Source organism: Leopardus geoffroyi, chromosome B1, assembly GCF_018350155.1.
Source record: "Leopardus geoffroyi isolate Oge1 chromosome B1, O.geoffroyi_Oge1_pat1.0, whole genome shotgun sequence".
Lineage (NCBI taxonomy): Eukaryota > Metazoa > Chordata > Mammalia > Carnivora > Felidae > Leopardus > Leopardus geoffroyi.
Genome location: NC_059327.1, coordinates 51,117,175 through 51,136,246, shown reverse-complemented (window position 1 = coordinate 51,136,246; position 19,072 = coordinate 51,117,175). Strand labels below are relative to the sequence as shown.

The following is a 19,072-nucleotide window of genomic DNA, read 5'->3' as shown; positions in this document are numbered from 1 at the left end:
TAAAGTCCAAGCACAAGAAATGTGAAGAACATTACACCAAGGCACATTATAATTGTATTAGTTTCCCAAGGCTGTTGTAACAAACTACTATAGATGGGGTGGCTTAAAACAATAGAAATTTATTTCACAATTCTGAAGGCTGGAAGTCTGAAATCAAAATGCCAGCAGGGCAATGCTGTCTCTGATAGCTATAGGGATAGATCCTTCCTTGCCTCTTCCTAGATTCTGGTGACTGCCAGAAACCTTTGATATTCCTTGGTTTTTAGCTTCATCACTCCAAACTCTGCCTCCATCATCACATGGAGTTCATTCTGTGTGTCTGTCTTTACACGGCGGTCTCCTCTCTGTGTATCTGTGTTCAAATTTGTCTTATAAGGACACCAGTCATTGGACTAGGGTCCATCCTAAACCAGTATTATCTCATCTTAACTGGATTACATCTACAAAGACTATTTGCAAATAAGGTCATATTCACAGATATCAAAGCTTGGGACTTGAACATATTATGTGGGGCAACACAATTTCACACACTATAATAATCAACTTACCTAAAAACTAGTAATTTAAGAGAAAATCTTAAAAGCAGCCAGATGGGAGAAAAAATTGTGTACATATGTACAAAGAATGATAGCAGATTTTTCATTGAAAGGAATGCAAGCCAAAAAAAGGACAAGGAAGCAGCATCTTTAAATTCCTGGAGGAAAAAAAAAAGACATCAAACTAAAAAAATATGTTTCATGAACAAAGGTGGAATAAAGACTTTTTAAGACATGCAAATACTGAAAACATTCATCACTATGTCACTACTATAAGAAATGTTGAAGGAAGTCTTCCAAGCAGAGGGAAAATGACACTAGATGGAAATATGAATTAACCAAAGGAATGAAGAGCACTAGAGATGGTAACTATGTGGGTAAATATAAACTAATTTTTATTTTTATGTATATCTCTTTATAAAATCATTGTTTAAAGCATTAATAACAGGGGCACCTGGGTGGCTCAGTCAGTTAAACATCTGACTTGGGCTCAGGTCATGATCTCGCAGTTCATGAGTTCGAGCCCCTCATCAGGCTCTGTGCTGACAGCTCAGAGCCTGGAGCCTGCTTTGGAATCTGTGACTCCCTCTTTTTCTTCTCCTCTCCTGCTCACACCATGTCTCTCTCTGTCTCTCAAAAAATAAATTATTTAAATAAATAACAATGTGTGTGGAGTTTATAACATGTACAGGATAAAATGTATGATAACAATGGCATAGTGACCAGATGCAGAGAAATGGAAGTACACTGTTTGTAGGTACTTGTAGTATATACTGATACAATATCAATTGAAGTAAATGGTGATAGGTTAAAAATATAAAGACCTTAAAGCAACCACCAAAATAATACAACAGAAAAATATAGGTAACAAGACAACAAAGGAGATAAAATAGAATAAAAACACTCAGTGTCTTAAATGAAGAGAGAAAAATGAAAAGAGGAAGAAAGAACAAATGGACAAGTAGAAGACAAATAAATATATAAAAGATATAAACCTAACTATATAAATCATCACATCAAACTTAAATTTATACACGTAAAGTCAGAGATAGATTGACTTAAAAAGCACAACTCAATTATATGCTGCATACAAACTCACTTTAAATATAAAGATACAAATTGGTTGAAAGTAAAGAATGGAAACTTATATATCATGTGAACATTAATCTAAAAAAAGCTGGAATTAATATACTAATATAAGACAGGGTGGATTTCAGAACAAAGAATATTACCAAGGATAAATTTAAACTTATTGTAATGATAAAAGGGTCAACTCATCAAGAAAAGATGAAAACCTTAAGTGTTTATGCACCTAGTGACAGAATTTTCAAATACATGAAGCAAAACTGTACGGAGAAATGGACAAAGTCACAACCACTGTTGGATATTTCATTACTGCTCTTTCAATAATTGATAAAACAAGTAAGTAGAATATCATTAAAGTATAGAAGACTTAGCATAATCAACCAATTTGACCTAATTGACAATTATGGAATACTCCAACCAACGACAGCAAAATATACATTCTTCTCAAGTTCACTTGAAACATTAAAAATAGACTATATTCTGGTCCATAAAAGAAGTCTCAAATTTAAAAGCATTCAAAATACATAAAGTATGTTTACTGACAATGATGGAATGAAATTAGAGATTGATAACACATCCTTGGATTGGAAATTAAAAAATACACTTATAAATAACTCACAAATCAAAGAATAATAGAAGAAATTTAAAAAGTATTTTAACTAAGTGAAAATGAAAATAGAGCACAGCAAAATTTGTGGCAGTAGAAAAAAATTTATAGCACCTAATACCTGTATTATGAAAGAAAAAAATAGTCTCAAACCAACAATCTTAGCTTCCAACTAGAAACCAGTAAGATGGAGAGAAAAGTAAAGCTAAAGTAAACACAATAAAAATAAAAAAGCTCAGGATATAAATCAATTGGATAGGAAATATTTTAGAAGAAACTCAATGAAACCAAAAGTTGGTTCATTTAGAAGACCAATAAAATTGATAAACCTATGGAAAGACTGATTAGAAGAAAAGAGAGAAGAAACAAATTACCAATGTTAGGAATGACAGGAGAAACATCACTAGAGATTCTATGATTCTTAAAAAGATTATCAAATGTAATGTCTATAAATTTAACAACTTAGATGAAATAGACAAACTTTATGAAAAACAAATTCGGAAAGAAATAGATAATCTGAATCGTCCTATGTCTATGAAACAAATTGAATTTGTAATTAAAAACCCTCTCACATAGAACACTAAAGATCTAGATGGTTTCACTGGCATATTCTATGAAACATTTAAGGAAAAAATAATACTAATTCTAATTAACTTCTTTAGAAAATTGAAAAAGAGGGAATACCTTCCACTAATTTTACTAGGCCAGCATTACCTTAATACCAAAAACCAGATAAAGACACTACAAGAAAACTACAGATGAATATTCCTCATAAACATAAATGCAAAAATTCTTAGGAAAATTTTAGCAAATTAAATCCAATAATATATGAAAGGGATATTATATCAAGGCCAAGTAAATTTACCCAGGAATACAAGATTGATTTAACAAGGCAAAAACAATCAACACAATTCACCACATTCACAGACTAATACAGAACATCTATATTATCTGCTAGTTGTAAAAGAGCATTTGATGAAACCAAATTCCACTCCTGATTAAAAAACAAACAAACACAAAAACCAAACAAAGCAAAATTTTTTCTAAACTATGAATAGAAGGAAACTTGCCAAAGAGCTTTTATTAAATATCTACAATTAACATCATATTCAATAGTGAAAGACTAAATGCTTTCCCCCTGAGATCAGGAGCAAGACAAATACATCTGCTCTTAAAATTTCTATTCAATATTGTACTGGAGATCAGGTTCAATAAGGCAAGGGCTGGGGACTGGGAAGGTACATAGATTGGAAATGAAGAAGTATAACTGTGTCTACTTGCAGATAACATGATCATCTATGTAAGAAATCCCATTGAAACTACAAAAGGAGACTAGAATCAGTGAATTTAGTGAGGTGGTAGTATAAAAAAGTGTACCAGGGGCGCCTGGGTGGCGCAGTCGGTTAAGCGTCCGACTTCAGCCAGGTCACGATCTCAGGGTCCGGGAGTTCGAGCCCCGCGTCAGGCTCTGGGCTGATCGCTCAGAGCCTGGAGCCTGTTTCCGATTCTGTGTCTCCCTCTCTCTCTGCCCCTCCCCCGTTCATGCTCTGTCTCTCTCTGTCCCCAAAATAAATAAACGTTGAAAAAAAAATTTAAAAAAATAAAATAAAATAAAAAAGTGTACCAAAATCAAATGCATTTGTATAAATTAGCAACGAGCAATTGGAAAGCAAAATTTTTAAAAACGCTGTAACAACTCTAAAAAAAAAAAGAAATACTTAGGGATAAATCTAAAAAATATGTGTAAGACCTATACACTGAAAACTACAAAACATTATTAAGACAAATTAATTAGTTAAATTGAGAGCTATATTGTGTTCATGGATTGAAAGACACAATATTTTTTAAGCTGTAAATTCTTCCCAAATTGATCTGATTCAATGCAATCTTAACTGAAATCCTAACAGAATTCTTTCTTATAGAAACTGATAAGCTGATTATAAAATTTGTACAGAAATGCAAAGGACCGAGGATAACTAAAGCAAGTTTAAAAGAGAAGAAAATTGGAGAACTTACACTACTTGAATTTGCTAAACATTATAAAGTGATGTAATATGCTATAAAGTGAAGATGTAAGTTACTAATGCTTAAGTTTCCAGAGAGATACTTAAAAACAGTTGCATTCACAACCAGTTTGCATGCAGATCCTTCCCATGTTCCCTCCCAGATGCCCACATCAGTCTGGCTCCCAGGGCTGCTGGCATCTTACTGTTGTAGGGCCACATGGCCCCTCCAAGGGCTGCTTTGAAAATTCAATTCCTGTGAAGTAGCTTCATGTGAATTTGTCAGGATCAGGGAAAATAGGTTCTGACTGTTCATAGCACTTTATCTTGAAATAAAGAACAAAATCAAATTTTAAAGAAATTTAGGGAGTATTCATGCTGAGTATGAGAAAAAGACCATTTACGTACCTGATTTGAAACCAGAGAGGGACTTTAACTTCTGATTTTTAACCTTCACTTATTTTCACTGTTCATACTCCCTGATCTTAATACTTATCTGGTAATCCATAGCAATCAAGACTGTGCAGTATTGGCATATAGACAAATAGTTCAATAAAATAGAATAGATAGTCCAGAAATAGACCCATATTTATGGATAATTGATTTTCAACAAATGTGAAAAATCAGTTCAGTTGAAAAGAATAGTTTTTTCAACAAATGGCACTAGAACAATTAGATATCTGTATGGAGGGAAATAGAATTTCAATTCATACTTTATACCTCATACAAAAATCAATTCAAAATGGACCACAGGCCAAAATGTAAAAACTTAAACTATAAAACTTTTAACACTAGGCAAAGATATCCTAGATATGTGATCAAAAGCACAATCCATTCTGAAGAACGTTATGGAGGTTCCTCAAAAAGCTAAAAATAAAACTATTCTATGATCCAGTAATTGCACTATTAGGTATTTACCCAAAGGATACAAAAATACAGATTCAAAGGCGTACATGCTTTCCAATGTTTCTAGCAACATTATCAATAATAGACAAACTATGGAGAGAGCCCAAATGCCCACGACTGGTGGATAAAGATGTGGTATATATACACAATGGAATATTACTAAGCCATCAAAAAGAATGAAATCCTGCCATTTGCAATTATGTTGATGGAGCTAGCATTCTAGCTAATCGAAATGTCATTCAGAGAAAGATAAATATTATATGATTTCACTCATGTGGAATTTAATAAGTAAAACAGATGAACATATGGTATTGGGGAAGAGAAGAAAGAGAAACAAACCACAAGAGATGCTTAACAATAGAGAACAAACTGAGGGTTGATGGAGGGAGATGGGTGGGAGATGGGCTAGATGAGTGATGGGTATTAAGGAGGGCACTTGTTATGAGGAGCACTGGGTGTTGTATGTAAGTGATGAATCACTGAATTCTACTTCTGAAACCAATATTGTAGTGTATGTTGACTAACTGAAATTTATATTTAAAAAAGCACAATCCATAGAGGAAAAACTTGATTAATTGGACTCTATCAAAATTAAGAATTTCCATCTTTGAGAGACACCATTAAGGATTTGTATCTACAATACATAAAGGATTCTCAAAACTCAGTATTAAGATAACAACCTAACAAAAAAAAAAAGAGGGGGGAAATATTTGAACAGACATATCACCAAAGAAGACATGGCAAATAAACACATGAAAATGTATTCAACATTATTTGCCATTAGGGAAATACAAATTAAAACCACAGTGAGATATTGCTACACACCATCTTAAAATTTTTTTTTTCAACGTTTATTTATTTTTTTTGGGACAGAGAGAGACAGAGCATGAACGGGGGCGGGACAGAGAGAGAGGGAGACACAGAATCGGAAACAGGCTCCAGGCTCTGAGCCATCAGCCCAGAGCCTGACGCGGGGCTCGAACTCACGGACCGCGAGATCGTGACCTGGCTGAAGTCGGACGCTTAACCGACTGTGCCACCCAGGCGCCCCTTCACACCATCTTAAATGTCTTTAGTCAAAAAGACTGGCCATTGCCAAGTTCTGATGAAGATATGAAGGAACTGAAAATCTCACATGCTGCTGGTGATAATGTAAAATCTTACACCATTTTGTAAAAGAGTCTGTCAGCTTCTTAAAAAGTTAAACATTCATCCATCACACGGTTTAGCCATTTTATTGACGCAAGAGAAATAAAAGCATATATCCATACAAAGACAAGCACATGAATTCCATAGGAGCTTTATGTATTAATGTCACAGATGGAAAACAACTCAAATGCCCCTCAAAAAAAATGAATGGATAAACAAATTGTGATACAATCACACAATGAAATATTACTCAGAAATAAAAAGGAATGAATCAAAAAAAACATGCACCCACATGGATGAATCTTAATACACTTACACCAAGTGTTAAGAAGCCAAAGAAAGAGTAAATACCATATGAGCCTAGTTATAAGCAATTCTAGAAATGCAAACTAACTGTAATGACATAAAGCTGATTGCCTCAGGACTGGGTGCAGGAGAGGTTATTGGGTGGAGGAAGGATGCCCAGAAATGAGGGAGTCAAAGAGGCATGGGGTGATGGATATATTTATTATCCTAATTGTAGTGATAGTTTCATGGTTATGTGCATGTCAGAAACTTATAAAAATTTCTCAAAGTATATTTTAAGTATAAAATTTGTGGGGGGTTTTGTGTGTCAATAACATCTCAATGTACCCGTTTTTCCCAAAATATCTTTTTTTAAAGAAAAGAAATCTGGGCACCTGCCTGGCTCAGTCAGAAGAGTGTGCGACTCTTGATCTTGGGGTCATGAGTTCAAGCCCCATGTTTGGTGTAGAGATTGCACCACCAAATAAAAAAAATCTTAAAAAAAAAAAAAAAAAGGAAATCTGATAGCTAATTGCAGTTTTAAGAAAAGCATCCACAATAAAAACCAAAGGCCCCAGGGGGCCCTCAAGATGTGACCCTGGAAGATAGATAAAACAAAATCAATAACAAACAAAACAAAAGAGGTAGCAGCTTCATGCAAACAGGGTGCATAGTGCAGTAGTTCAATTATGGATACTCAAAAAGACAGAAACCTACTTTGTTGGCATTGCTAACTTAATCCCTCAGACTCCTGCTCATACGGGTCAGCTATAAAAAAAATAATCATTACCACACATATATCACCATCACCACTGCTCTTAGATATCCTTTTTTCCCATCTTTTCTTCAGTTCCCCCAAAATACTCTGTTCCTTCCCACCTCAGGGTCTTTACATGCCTCTGACTGGACTGTGCCCCTTCTCTTGACCACATCTTCACCTCTGCATGTTAATTCTCATGAATCTTTCAAAAGTCAGCCCTTATGGAACTTCGTCAGCTTGAATCAGAACTCTTCATTTTTACATTTTTATAACACACCATAATTTTCCCTCTGAACACTGTCCATATTTTGTAATTATATATTTGTGATGTTGTTAGTTTAATGTCTATTTTCCCCACTAGTCTGATTTTTATGAGGCCAGAAACCATGTTTGGCTCACATGGTACCCCATCATCTATCATAGACCCTGGCACATACTAGGAACTCAATAAATACAGGTTGATAGAATGAATGAATGAATGAATGAACAGTGAGAGGAAAATCGTGGATGAAATCTTCTAATGGAAAGACAGAAAAGAAAAGAAAAGAAAAGAAAAGAAAAGAAAAGAGGGAGGAAGGAAAGGAAGGAAGGAAGGAAAGAAGGAAGGAAAGAAGGAAGGAAAAGGAATGAGGGAGGGAGAAAAGGAAGGAAGGAAGGAAGGAAAGAAGGAAGGAAAGGAAAAGAAAGGAAAGGAAAGGAAAGGAAGGAAGAAGGAAGGAATTCTCTAATGCACAAGTGATTTTTACAGGTGATCCAGGAGCCTCAGTCCAGAGCTATTCCTTTTACTCCTACCTCCAAGGGGGCCACTCAGTAGAACACCTGTGTAGCAAGGATAGGGTAGATGGCCCATAGAGTTGCATCCTGTATGCACCAGTAAGTAACACCAGTAAATAAACTGCGGGTGTCCAGGAATATCTGTTCCACAGCCATTGCTTATATCAGAGAAGATGTGTTCTTGGTGTCCCAATGTCTCAATTGGAACTCAAAACATAGGTATTGCCATAAACCTATAGCTTGAGCTCAGATGGAAATATCTAGATTTTCAGGGGGCAAAAAAGGCATCTTGGAATCAAATATAAGGTAGAAAAAAAAAGATTGTTCCCTTGAAATTTTATAAAATATTACTACAAATTAATAATGTTTGGAAAACATCACGATCATTCTGAGGCAGGGTGGATTCATAAGAGTAAATGATATTTTAAAAGTTCATCAAGGGGTGCCTGGGTGGCTCAGACTGTTAAGCTTAAGCATCCAACTTCGGCTCAGGTCATGATCTCGCAGTTTGTGATTTCGAGCCCCACATTGGGTTCTGTGCTGACAGCTTGGAGCCTGCTTTAGATTCTGTGTCTTCCTCTCTCTCTGCCCCTCCCCTGCTCTCTCTCTCTCTCTCTCTCAGAAATAAACATTAAAAACATTTTTAAGTCCCACCAAATAACAAATTATATAATATGTATATAAACAAGAATATATAATACAGTATATATATGATATATTTTCATATGGTATGTATAATATATATGTTATGTATTATATATACACTGGGTACAGATCCTGAAACATAGTAAGTGCTCCCTGCATTGCAGATATTATTTTTAAATCTTCTTATGAAGAGGAGATTATTTGATGAGGCTTTTAATCTCATTTACTTTTGTGAATCCAGCCTGGCCCCAAGAATAATCAGTGACCTTATCCAAACAAGATTAGTTTGTTTGAATAGCTGACAAAATTTCTAGGGAATGACCTTTATGTGTACATAAATATTCAATCTTCCCAAAAAACCAACAATGTATGTATTGTCATCACCACTTTACACTCCAAGAAACTGAGTCTCAGAGAGATCATGTGATTCTTCTCAAGGTCATTCAACCTATAAGAGGCATATATAGCATTTTCACTTGGATCTGTCAGGCTGTAATTGATCTCTCCTTCAGCTTTAGTGGTATTTCTGTATTTCAGCAAAACATCTGCCCCTTTCTCTGATCATCAGGTTGTGGGTAAAATAATGGTATGTTGTTTGTATGATTGTTCTCATAGGTAAACTTACAACTAGTTGAAGCATTATATCCACAGCATTTGTCAAAAGGTATAGGTCTGGAAAGAAAGTTCACCTGGAAAACCAAGTCTGATAGTTGGCTGTGGCTGCCCAAAGTCCTTTGTGGAGAATTCTGAAGGTGCATCTGGGCTCAGCAGGAGAAAGCATGAAATCCACCAATAATTTCTGCTAGAGGCTGGGGAGAGTGAGGGTCAGGAGTGGCAGCAGAGTGAAAAGGCACGCCAATTATAATACATGCTCTAAGACCTTAAACAAAGGACATGTCTTTCTAAGTGAACTGCCCAGTTTAGTATTTTGCATAATGACTTTCAAGAAGACACTGAGGACATGCTAATGAAGCCCATGCATGACAAAACTGGGAAAGGGAAACAATATTCCAGATGTCAGAGTCTAAATTAAATTATTTTAACAAACTGAAGTGCAGGGCTAAAATAAACAGAACAAAAATCAACAAACGAATGTAAATTATTATAACTAAGATTAAGAGGCTAATAATAAAGTGAGAGTATAAGAATATGAATGGAATCCCTGGCTTAAAGGTAGTTCATATGAACCTTTCATTGATCCTTTGGGCCAACATAATGACTTCGCTCTATTAATAAAAGGACATGATAAGGACTGAAGGACCTGCAAGTCCCATCAAACTCTTTCCTTGGATTAGTGCTGTCCATAGAACTTTTCTGTGGTAATGGAAATGTTCTAAATCTGCACCATCCAATATGGTGGCCACTTAGATGCTTGTGGCTATTGAGTACTTGAAATGTAGGTAGTGCAACTGAGGAACTAGATTTTTAATTATATTTAATTTTAATTAACTTTAAATGGCTACATGTGGTTGGTGGGTACCATGTTGGACAGTGAAATCTTAAACAAATGGCATTCATTGGTGAACCTGGGAAATCTAGTAGTGGTAGTCAACAGGTATAAATTAAGGTTTTAGAAGGGATATAGAAAGTTATTTAGCCTAGAAAAGATCATTTGAGGAGAGTTTATTTTGTCTTCAAATATCCTCAAGTATCTATCTCCTGAGGCCCTGGTAGCCCCAGAGGGAAGAACCAGAGCCAGTGATCTCAACATCAGGGGGAAGATTTCTTTTTGATATGTAAATGGATTTGTGGCACTTTCTAATAGTGAAAAAGTTGCCTCTGGTGTCCTCGGGTTTCTCACCTATAAAACAAGCAGCCATTTAAATAATCTATAAGACTCTTTCCCATTCTAAAATGCTGTGATTTTACATGCAAAACCATAGTAGTTAAAAATATTTTTACTTAATTAGCATGAACCTTAGAATAGAAATGTCTTTTTATATGAATTTTTGGAATTAATTGTAGAAGAAAGTTTACTTTCCCCATTTGTATCTTGAAGGTCTTACCAGGAAATAAATAGCACACTCAATCTGGATAATTAAGAGGCTCATATAAGGAATATTTACAAAGTAAACAGGGTTTAGGAGAACTCTAAATAGATAGTGTTGTGGGCCATAATCAACAACAGCATGGAGCAATTATCACCCATTCACAGCCAACCTGTGGGGACCTGCTGGGAAAACAAATGTCTTGACCTTAATCATCTCCCACCCTCAATCTCCTACAAGTGCCTCTGTGGGCCAGACCTAAAAGCAAGAAAGCCAGGAAGTCTTTTGTTTGTTACAGCCCATTCAGGACTCTCAGGACACAGAGAAAGATGGAGAAGGGTTATCTGGATCTGAATATAAAAACTATTCAGTACAGGCTGTCTTAGTCACATACTTATAGCTGCCTTAACAAAAATACTGTAGACCGGTCAGATTAAACAATAAACATTTATTTCTCACAATTCTAGAGGCTGAGATGTCTAGGGTCAAAGTGCCAACAGATCTGGTGTCTGGCGAGGGCCCATTTCCAGGCTTGTAGACAGCCACCTTCTTGCCACATCCTCAAGTAGCCAAGAGAGTGAGCTCCTTTCTCTTTCTCTCCTTATAAGGGCACTAATCACAACATTAGGGCTCCACCTTCATGACTTAATCTAAACCTAATTACCTCCCAATGGTTCCACCTCCTAATTCCATCCCATTGAGGGTTAGGGTTTCAGCTTATAAATTTGGGGGAGACACAAACATGCAATCTATAACACTGCCTTTTGTCTTTCTTTAAAAAAATTTTTTTTTCAACGTTTATTTATTTTTGGGATAGAGAGAGACAGAGCATGAACGGGGGAGGGGCAGAGAGAGAGGGAGACACAGAATCGGAAACAGGCTCCAGGCTCTGAGCCATCAGCCCAGAGCCTGACGTGGGGCTCGAACTCACGGATCGCGAGATCGTGACCTGGCTGAAGTTGGACGCTTAACCGACTGCGCCACCCAGGCGCCCCTGCCTTTTGTCTTTCAACATCCACACCCACCCTCATCTTTTGTCTGGGTAAAGAATTCATGTTCTTTACACACACACATGTTCTCTACACACAAAATCCCATTAACAAATTTATCATATGTCATACATAATTTCTTCAATTAAGGTAGTGGGGTAAATGGAAGGGAAAGAGGACAATTAATGCACTAAAACATAGCATGAGAACTAAGTTGATAACACAGTTTCTTTCTTGTACCACCCATTTCATGATCTCCTTTCTCTATGCCAGCAAATCAGATGGGCAAAGTTTTCTGCCTGCTGGGTGATCCAAACCTACTCCTCGTGGGTCCAGGCATCCACATATAATCCATACTCCCACTGTTTCCCCTTGAAAGTTGAGATCCTCCATCTTGATTAATACAGAAACTTCCTTATACATCTATTGGTTCATCAACAAGAGGAGACAAAAATGTCCAGAGGAGATTTTCTACTCCGTATTCAAAGGGAATCATGAACATTCTCTAATGGAAGCATTGACCCCTAGAGCACTAGAACTTTCAATCTACTGAGTCAAAAGTCTTGAGGATATGAATCAAAAATTTCTCCAGATTATTTAGTGCTATGATGAGACCAATCACTCCCCCTTCCATGTCTTGGTGCCAGGACCTATACATTCTGGCTCAAGGGGAGACAGTACCAAATACTGGATGCAGATCTAAGTCATACAACACATCCAAAAGACAACATCTCAACTTTATGGAACGTTGCCACCCAGCTGATGTAGTAACCAAGGCTTCAGCAGGCCATTCCATAATTGTGTCAAGTCATCTGCTTCTGAGTGATGGGAAATGTGGCAAGATCAGTGAATTCTATTAGAAGAAACTCATTCCACACTTCTTTCACTACAAAATATGTCCTCTGATTGGAGGAGTTGCTGTGGAGCATTATACCATAACTATGGATAAGACATCCTGTAACTCCACACAGGGGGTAGTTAAAGGAGCTCTATGAATAGTAATACAAATGAACATATGGAATATGTGTCCACCCTATGAGCACAAATCATAATCTCCTCCAATACAAAGGGTGCAAAATAATTAACATGCCACCAGGTGATTGGTTGGCCCCTTCCTCCCTTCCACACATGTACGCTACCACAGATGATTAGGACCATACTGGGGTATTCTCCTTTGGCTACTCAGTACTAGGTGGGGAACCAGATCAGACTTAGTGAGTCTATGTTTCTGAATTCATGCAGAGCTTCCATTTCTACCTTGTGGCCATTTTGTTTGTGAGGTTGTTAAGCAAGCAGCCATGTGGTTGGGGATTCACAGGACTGACTCCAAAGTGGTTTCTCACAGGCATTTAGTCCCATTCATATTTGTGCCCAATCTAAGAGATTTATCCATATCATTTGCCTCTAGAACTCACTGTCATCTATCTTTCAATTTTCTTCTTTCCTATTTTCTTCCCATTAGCCACTGCTCATGAATCAATATAGATATGTATCTCCAGCTATCTCTCCTTCCATATGAAGTAGACGAACAAATGCACTGCTCAAATTTCTGCCCCTGGGAGAATTTTCTCACTTCTATCGTCCAGAGCAAAGCAAGTGATGTTGCAATGCAGCAACTGCTTCTGGCTACAGCCAGCCTACAGTAAAATCGATCTATAAACAAGACACACAATTTTCTCCTTCCTAGTCAGAGGAAACAGCCTATGAGGTCAAAGGTGTGGATTAAAGGTAAGGTAATGAATAAATTAAAGTAAGCATCATGTGATTCTGAGCCACCCATCTTGCAGTTTATTCATGCTTTCTAAATCTGCTCCGGAGCCCAATCTCATATCTACAATTTCCACTTAACAATAAATTACTGCTGTGCACATTCAATTTTGTGATTCAGATAATCAGAGAGTACCTAGGATTTGATAGATAGATAACTTGAGTTGCTTACTTCTCTACCTGGGCCTAGTAGCAAGTCAGGAGTTACTTTTCAATGCAGAAGGGAAGAGGACACAGCTATATTCTTCATGCCCTAAAGTCTTTACTGTGATTCTCCTACTAGGGTTTGCCAGAATTTCTATCCAACATCTCTGTTTGCCACAGATATGTTCAATACATTAAGGACTGCTGTTGGAAAGGTGACTGGTAGCTCAGCTTGGATCTTCTGAAGAGTCTTTTCTTGTTCTCGGTCCATCTCAAACCTGGTGAGTTATCCAGTACATAGTTCAAATCACCCAAATGTGGTTATCTGTTGTTTCCCAAACCCAAAGAGGTCCACAAAATATTTTGTCTCTTTTTTCATGATGGGTAGTCCAAAATATAGTAACTTGTCTCTCATGCTCCAGATCACCAGATACTTAGAAACTTAACCAATTTTTGGGGTAAAATATCTCACTGTCTAGGCTGTTTGTTCCTTCCTGCTTGCCAAATCCAATTCATCTAATGTCAACAGTGCAGTGAATCAGTTGATGTTCTGTGAGATGTCAAAATGATCAAGGCTTCTTTGGACTAAACATGACATGAAGTAGAATTGGCATGGCCTTGAAACAGGACAGCAAAGATACAGTGATGACCCTACTATGTGAAGGCAAACTGCTTCTGATGATCCTTACTTGTAGAGATAGAGAAGAAGTTTTTGTTGGGCAAATACCTACGTATTAGATGCCAGTGGCTACGTTAACTTGTTCTAGTAAGTATGATATATCTGCTGTACCACATCATTAAGTGTATAATAATCTACGTTCATTTCCCAAGACCTATTTAGCTTTAATATCTGCCAAACGGGAACAAAACAGGATGTGCACTAATCTCAACCTCTGAATCATTTAACTTTGCTACTGGTGCCACTACTATTTTAAATTCCCTCACAGATATTATTTTTTCTTTACTGGGAGTGGATAAGTCTGGGGATCTTTATTCCATGAATCAGGGAACTAAAATGCCATAGGGAGGCTACCAGGATAAGCATCAGGGTCTATCAGGAGGCAGAGGCAGAGGGAGAGGGGGGAAATGTAGACTAGAGTCTTTATTGTGGTTCCCAAGGGAAGGAATGGGTGAAGCAGGGTGAGCTGACTTAGGGTTAGCTCATTTTAATAATTTTAGCTAGCTCTGGGGCACAGGAGCTGTCCCTAGTTGTCTGGCACCTGGTGACCCTGATTAGGGCAGGTAGACAGTGGTCTTCAGTGTGAGAGCCTGATAAAGGCAGTGAATGGGGTGTGAACTCTGGCTTGGTCAGTTTATATGTGGAAAAGTACCTCCAGGAGGAAGACTCCTCCCAGAGAGAAGCAGAGTGACAAAGGAGGCAGGAAGCCAAGGCAAGGTGGCTCAAGCATATTATAGTGTTGTCCAGACAAGGCATGTCTAACATATGCATGCAGGGAGATGTTAAAGCATCTCAGTTTACAGAAGCTAGGAACATAGTTAATGTTCCATAATTAACATAGTTAATATAAACATAGTTAATACACACTAGGCATACTGGGAGTGAGGAAAGAACTTCAAGCTTGTTATTCACACTCGCTAGACACACTGTGAGATAGACTTAGAATAACACTCCATCAGTCTTTATAAATCCCACCCTTCTCAGGACCATGGTGGCAGGTCTCCCAAAACGTCAGTTTATAGCCAGGAAGTAATAACTCCAAGGAGAGCCTGGGTTATTTCCACTTCTTGAATAAAGAGTCACTTTGGTAAAAGGCACCCATGTTCCTCTGGGGAAGGTTTAGGGCAAAATTCAAAGCATATACCTCCTGAAATGCTGCAAGATCCTTCCTCAAAAGGACCTGGTTTCCTTGTCATTTTTCATTATGGTCTGATATGAATGTAGAAAAAATTTGGTCTGAGTTTAACCCCGACTCATGATGTATCATTTGCATTTCACTTTTGCGTCATTCAGATCATTATTCAGTTCTTGGGGCATATGTCTGTGCCTAGTTTCCACTGCAAGGACACATCTCCTTTATGTGCCTCCTTCACAGGTCACTTTTCAAATTCCTTTGCTCCTTCTTTACCATCTTTCCATATGTCAGGACACCCCAGCATTTAATCCTCTGACCTCTTCTCTTCCTCTACATTCCTTCCCCAGATGATCTAAATTAGATTCATGCCTCAAATGTCATCCATACACTGGTGATTCTTAAATTTCTCTTCCTTGGATCCCTCCTGGTTCCAAAACTGAACAGCAAACTACCCTCCCCCACATTTCCATGAGGATGATGAACTTCAAATTTTGAGTGGCCAAAATGGATTGATTCACTTATGTCTCCTCTGTCTACTCCTTCACAAGCAAATAACACCACCTTTCCTCTAGCTGCTCAGCCTAGACAAAAAAAGAGAAGCTTAAAAATTCTCCAATGACCATCAATTATTAAATAGAATGAACAAACAAGTCCCATTAACATGTCCTTCGAAGGTTCTGCATGATCTGGCTCTTCCTACCTCTCAGATACCTCTCTTCAATACTCTTTCTCATTCACACTATCCCAGCTCTACAGGCCTGTCCATTTCTCAAACACTACAAATTCCTCCCTTCTGGGGAGGAAGGAATTTACACCTTCTGGCCCTTCTGTTTGGAAAGGTTTTCCCTCAGGCAACCAAAATGGGGACGTTGAGACTGATTAGGCATATCTACTCCACTTATGTATTTTTCTTTTTAATAACAATTTTTTAAGTTTATTTATTTATTTTGAGAGGGAGAGCCTGTGGGGGGAGAGGCCGAGAGAGAGGAAGAGAGAGGATCCCAAGCAGGCTGCTGCTGTCAGCACAGAGCCTGATGCTTCACTGACTGATCCACCCAGGCACCCCAATAATTTTTTAATTGAAGTATAGTTGATACACAATGTTACATTAGTTTCAAGTGTAAAACACAGTGATTCCACATCTCTATACATTATGCAATGCTCACCACAAATGTAGCCACCATCTGTCACCATACAACACTATTACAATACCATTGACTGCATTGCCTATGCCTGTACCTTTCATCCCCATGACTTATTCTTTCCATAAATGGAAGCCTCTCACTCCCTTTCACCCATTTTGGTCATTCCTGTATCCTCTCCCCCTCTGGCAACTGCCATTGTGTTCTCTGTATTTATAGGTCTGTTTCTGCTTCTTAATTAGTTTTTTTTACATTCCACATATGAGTGAAATCATCAGGTATTTGTATTTATCTTAGCATAATACTTATTTAACTTAGCCTAATACCCTCTAGGTCTGTCCATGTGTTGCAAATGATAAGCTCTCATCATTTTTTATGGCCGCATAATATTCCAATGTGTATGTAGGTGTGTGTGTGTGTGTATGTGTGTGTGCGTAGGCATCAATCACATTCTCCTTATTCATTCATCTATTGATGGATGCTTAGATTGCTTCTGTATCTTGGCCATTATAAATAACACTGTGATAAACACAGGGGTATATACATCTTTTTTGAACTAGTGTTCTCATTTTCTTTGGGTATGGGTAAATACCCAGGAGTGGAATTATCAGATCACATGACATTTCTATTTTTAATTTTTCCACAATGGCTTAGGGCACAGAGGAAATCCAAGAGGGAAAATAAATATGCTATACCCATGGGGAACAATGTATTTCTTAATCTGTCTCCTGCCCCAAAGCTCTGCCCTCCTCCCTTGTGTTTATATTTCTTCTTTGCATCAGTTAACTTGTCTCTCCACCCCACAGAGGCCTTCCCTGACCAATGTAACCCATACCCCTCTGTGTGTAACTCCACAGCCCCTAGATACAGCTTATCCTGTTTACCATCTTCATATCATTTGTCAGGACCTGTGATTATCTGATTTGTTCATGTGATGACATTGCTTACGTCCCCCATCCTTTGTCTTGGGTATAAAGACTCTTAAGGGCAAGAATTGCACATGTCTAATTAGAATAGTACCTGTTGTGATGGCTGTAACAGAACAGGCGTGTGGAAAACAGCTATTATCACTGAAGTTGAAAGGAGCCAGAAGTGTACATGGTTCCTGAAAATTTCAATCATATTCTCCATTTGGGGGAAAGGAATTTTGAGGGTTTTGTCTTACAATACTTAGAAATATCCTACCTAAAAGTAAAAGAGAGATGAGACATGAGGCATTTTGTATTGGATTGTAAACTTTTATTAGAACAAGCATTTCTCATAGCTGTAAGCAAAGTGTTTGAATTCGTGAAGCTAACTCACATCTTTTCTCTGCCGTGGGAGGGCAGAAAAGAAGAGAAAGCCCCTTACACATACAGGATCAGAAGAGCAAAGTATTGCAGTGAATGATTCATTGAGGCTATAAATGTTTGCAGATGTTAAGGCACTGGAGGGCAGAGGGCAGGTAAGGTGAGAAAGGGCACAGATAAAGGGTGTCCGACGTGCCTCATCCTGTCCGACAATCTCCCAGCTTCCTTCCCCAGCTTCTGTGGCAGGCGTCCCGGCCCAAGCAGGGGAAACACAGCATACTCATTATCCTCATTCAGACCCCAATAGGTCACAGTTCTAGTCCCACCATAATTTATCAGAAGATAAACTGCATGTTCTCAACTTGCCATTCATTGCACTTCATGTAAATTACACCTCATTAAACCAGATTTTTATGAATGCCTTTGTGCTCTGTGTATTTTGAAAAGCCGCTGACCTGAACCACAAAAGAATTGCCCAATTTGTTGAAAGCATTTTTGCTGTGACCTCAAGCGCTGACCACATGGGGAGAAATTACTTTTTAATACCCAGTGGACAGGACACACCAGTGCCCCCCAGGCCGCAGTACCCGTCAGGGTTCTTGCTCAGGTACTGCTGGTGGTAATCCTCCGCATAGTAGAAAGTTTGTCCCTCCCGGATGTCGGTCGTGATCGGGCCATAGCCATGCTCTGAAAGTACCTGTAGAGAGAAAGGCACCATGAGGACAGGATGCTGGGCAGAGAGGGTCCCAAGGAGGGATGGGAGGCCAGGCTGTGAGGGAGGCAGGCACATGTGGCTTGGGGTGTGCAGTGGGTCCTTGCAGGCCCGGGACCTGTGGCTTCCCAGCTGGGTTATTCTGGGCACGCTCTCACTAGCCTGTGCCTCAGGTGACTGGGGTTTGAAATCTGGTTTCCTGACTCTAATTTGTGCACTATACCCATCCCACCACTGCTGCCCCTGGTACATGCTAGGAGCCCTGGTTTGGAACTGTGGGTCTATGTGAAAGGGACCCCAGTGCTTCTCAGGGTAAACAGCAGGGACATGGGGCTCTCTGGCTGCCCTGGGAAGAATGGGCATCCCTGAGGGCGGTAAAGCAGGGCTGCGGTTGGAGGGGATGAAAGGGCAGGGGCAGGATGAGGCGGGGAGGGCTACAGCCCAACTCAGTGCTGTCCCCTCTGCTGCCAGTTCTG

At 38.5% G+C, this 19,072-nt stretch overlaps 1 protein-coding gene across 16 annotated transcripts in view; it reads right to left on the bottom strand.

The window, feature by feature from the left end:
* MSRA (methionine sulfoxide reductase A) overlaps positions 1-19,072 on the bottom strand; it is a 547,769-nt gene that overhangs the window by 76,428 nt on the left and 452,269 nt on the right. For 3 of the 16 annotated variants that reach the window (XM_045461948.1, XM_045462060.1, XM_045461977.1), the window contains one exon: positions 17,811-18,581. The exons of 12 other annotated variants lie outside the window; for them this stretch is intronic. In XM_045461948.1, coding sequence (XP_045317904.1) covers positions 18,417-18,581 — 165 coding nt within the window. In that variant the 3' untranslated portion in view covers positions 17,811-18,416. Of the gene's footprint in view, positions 1-4,486; positions 4,559-17,810; positions 18,582-19,072 lie in introns of those variants that run through there. One more of the 16 variants, XM_045461993.1, reaches the window with a different exon arrangement.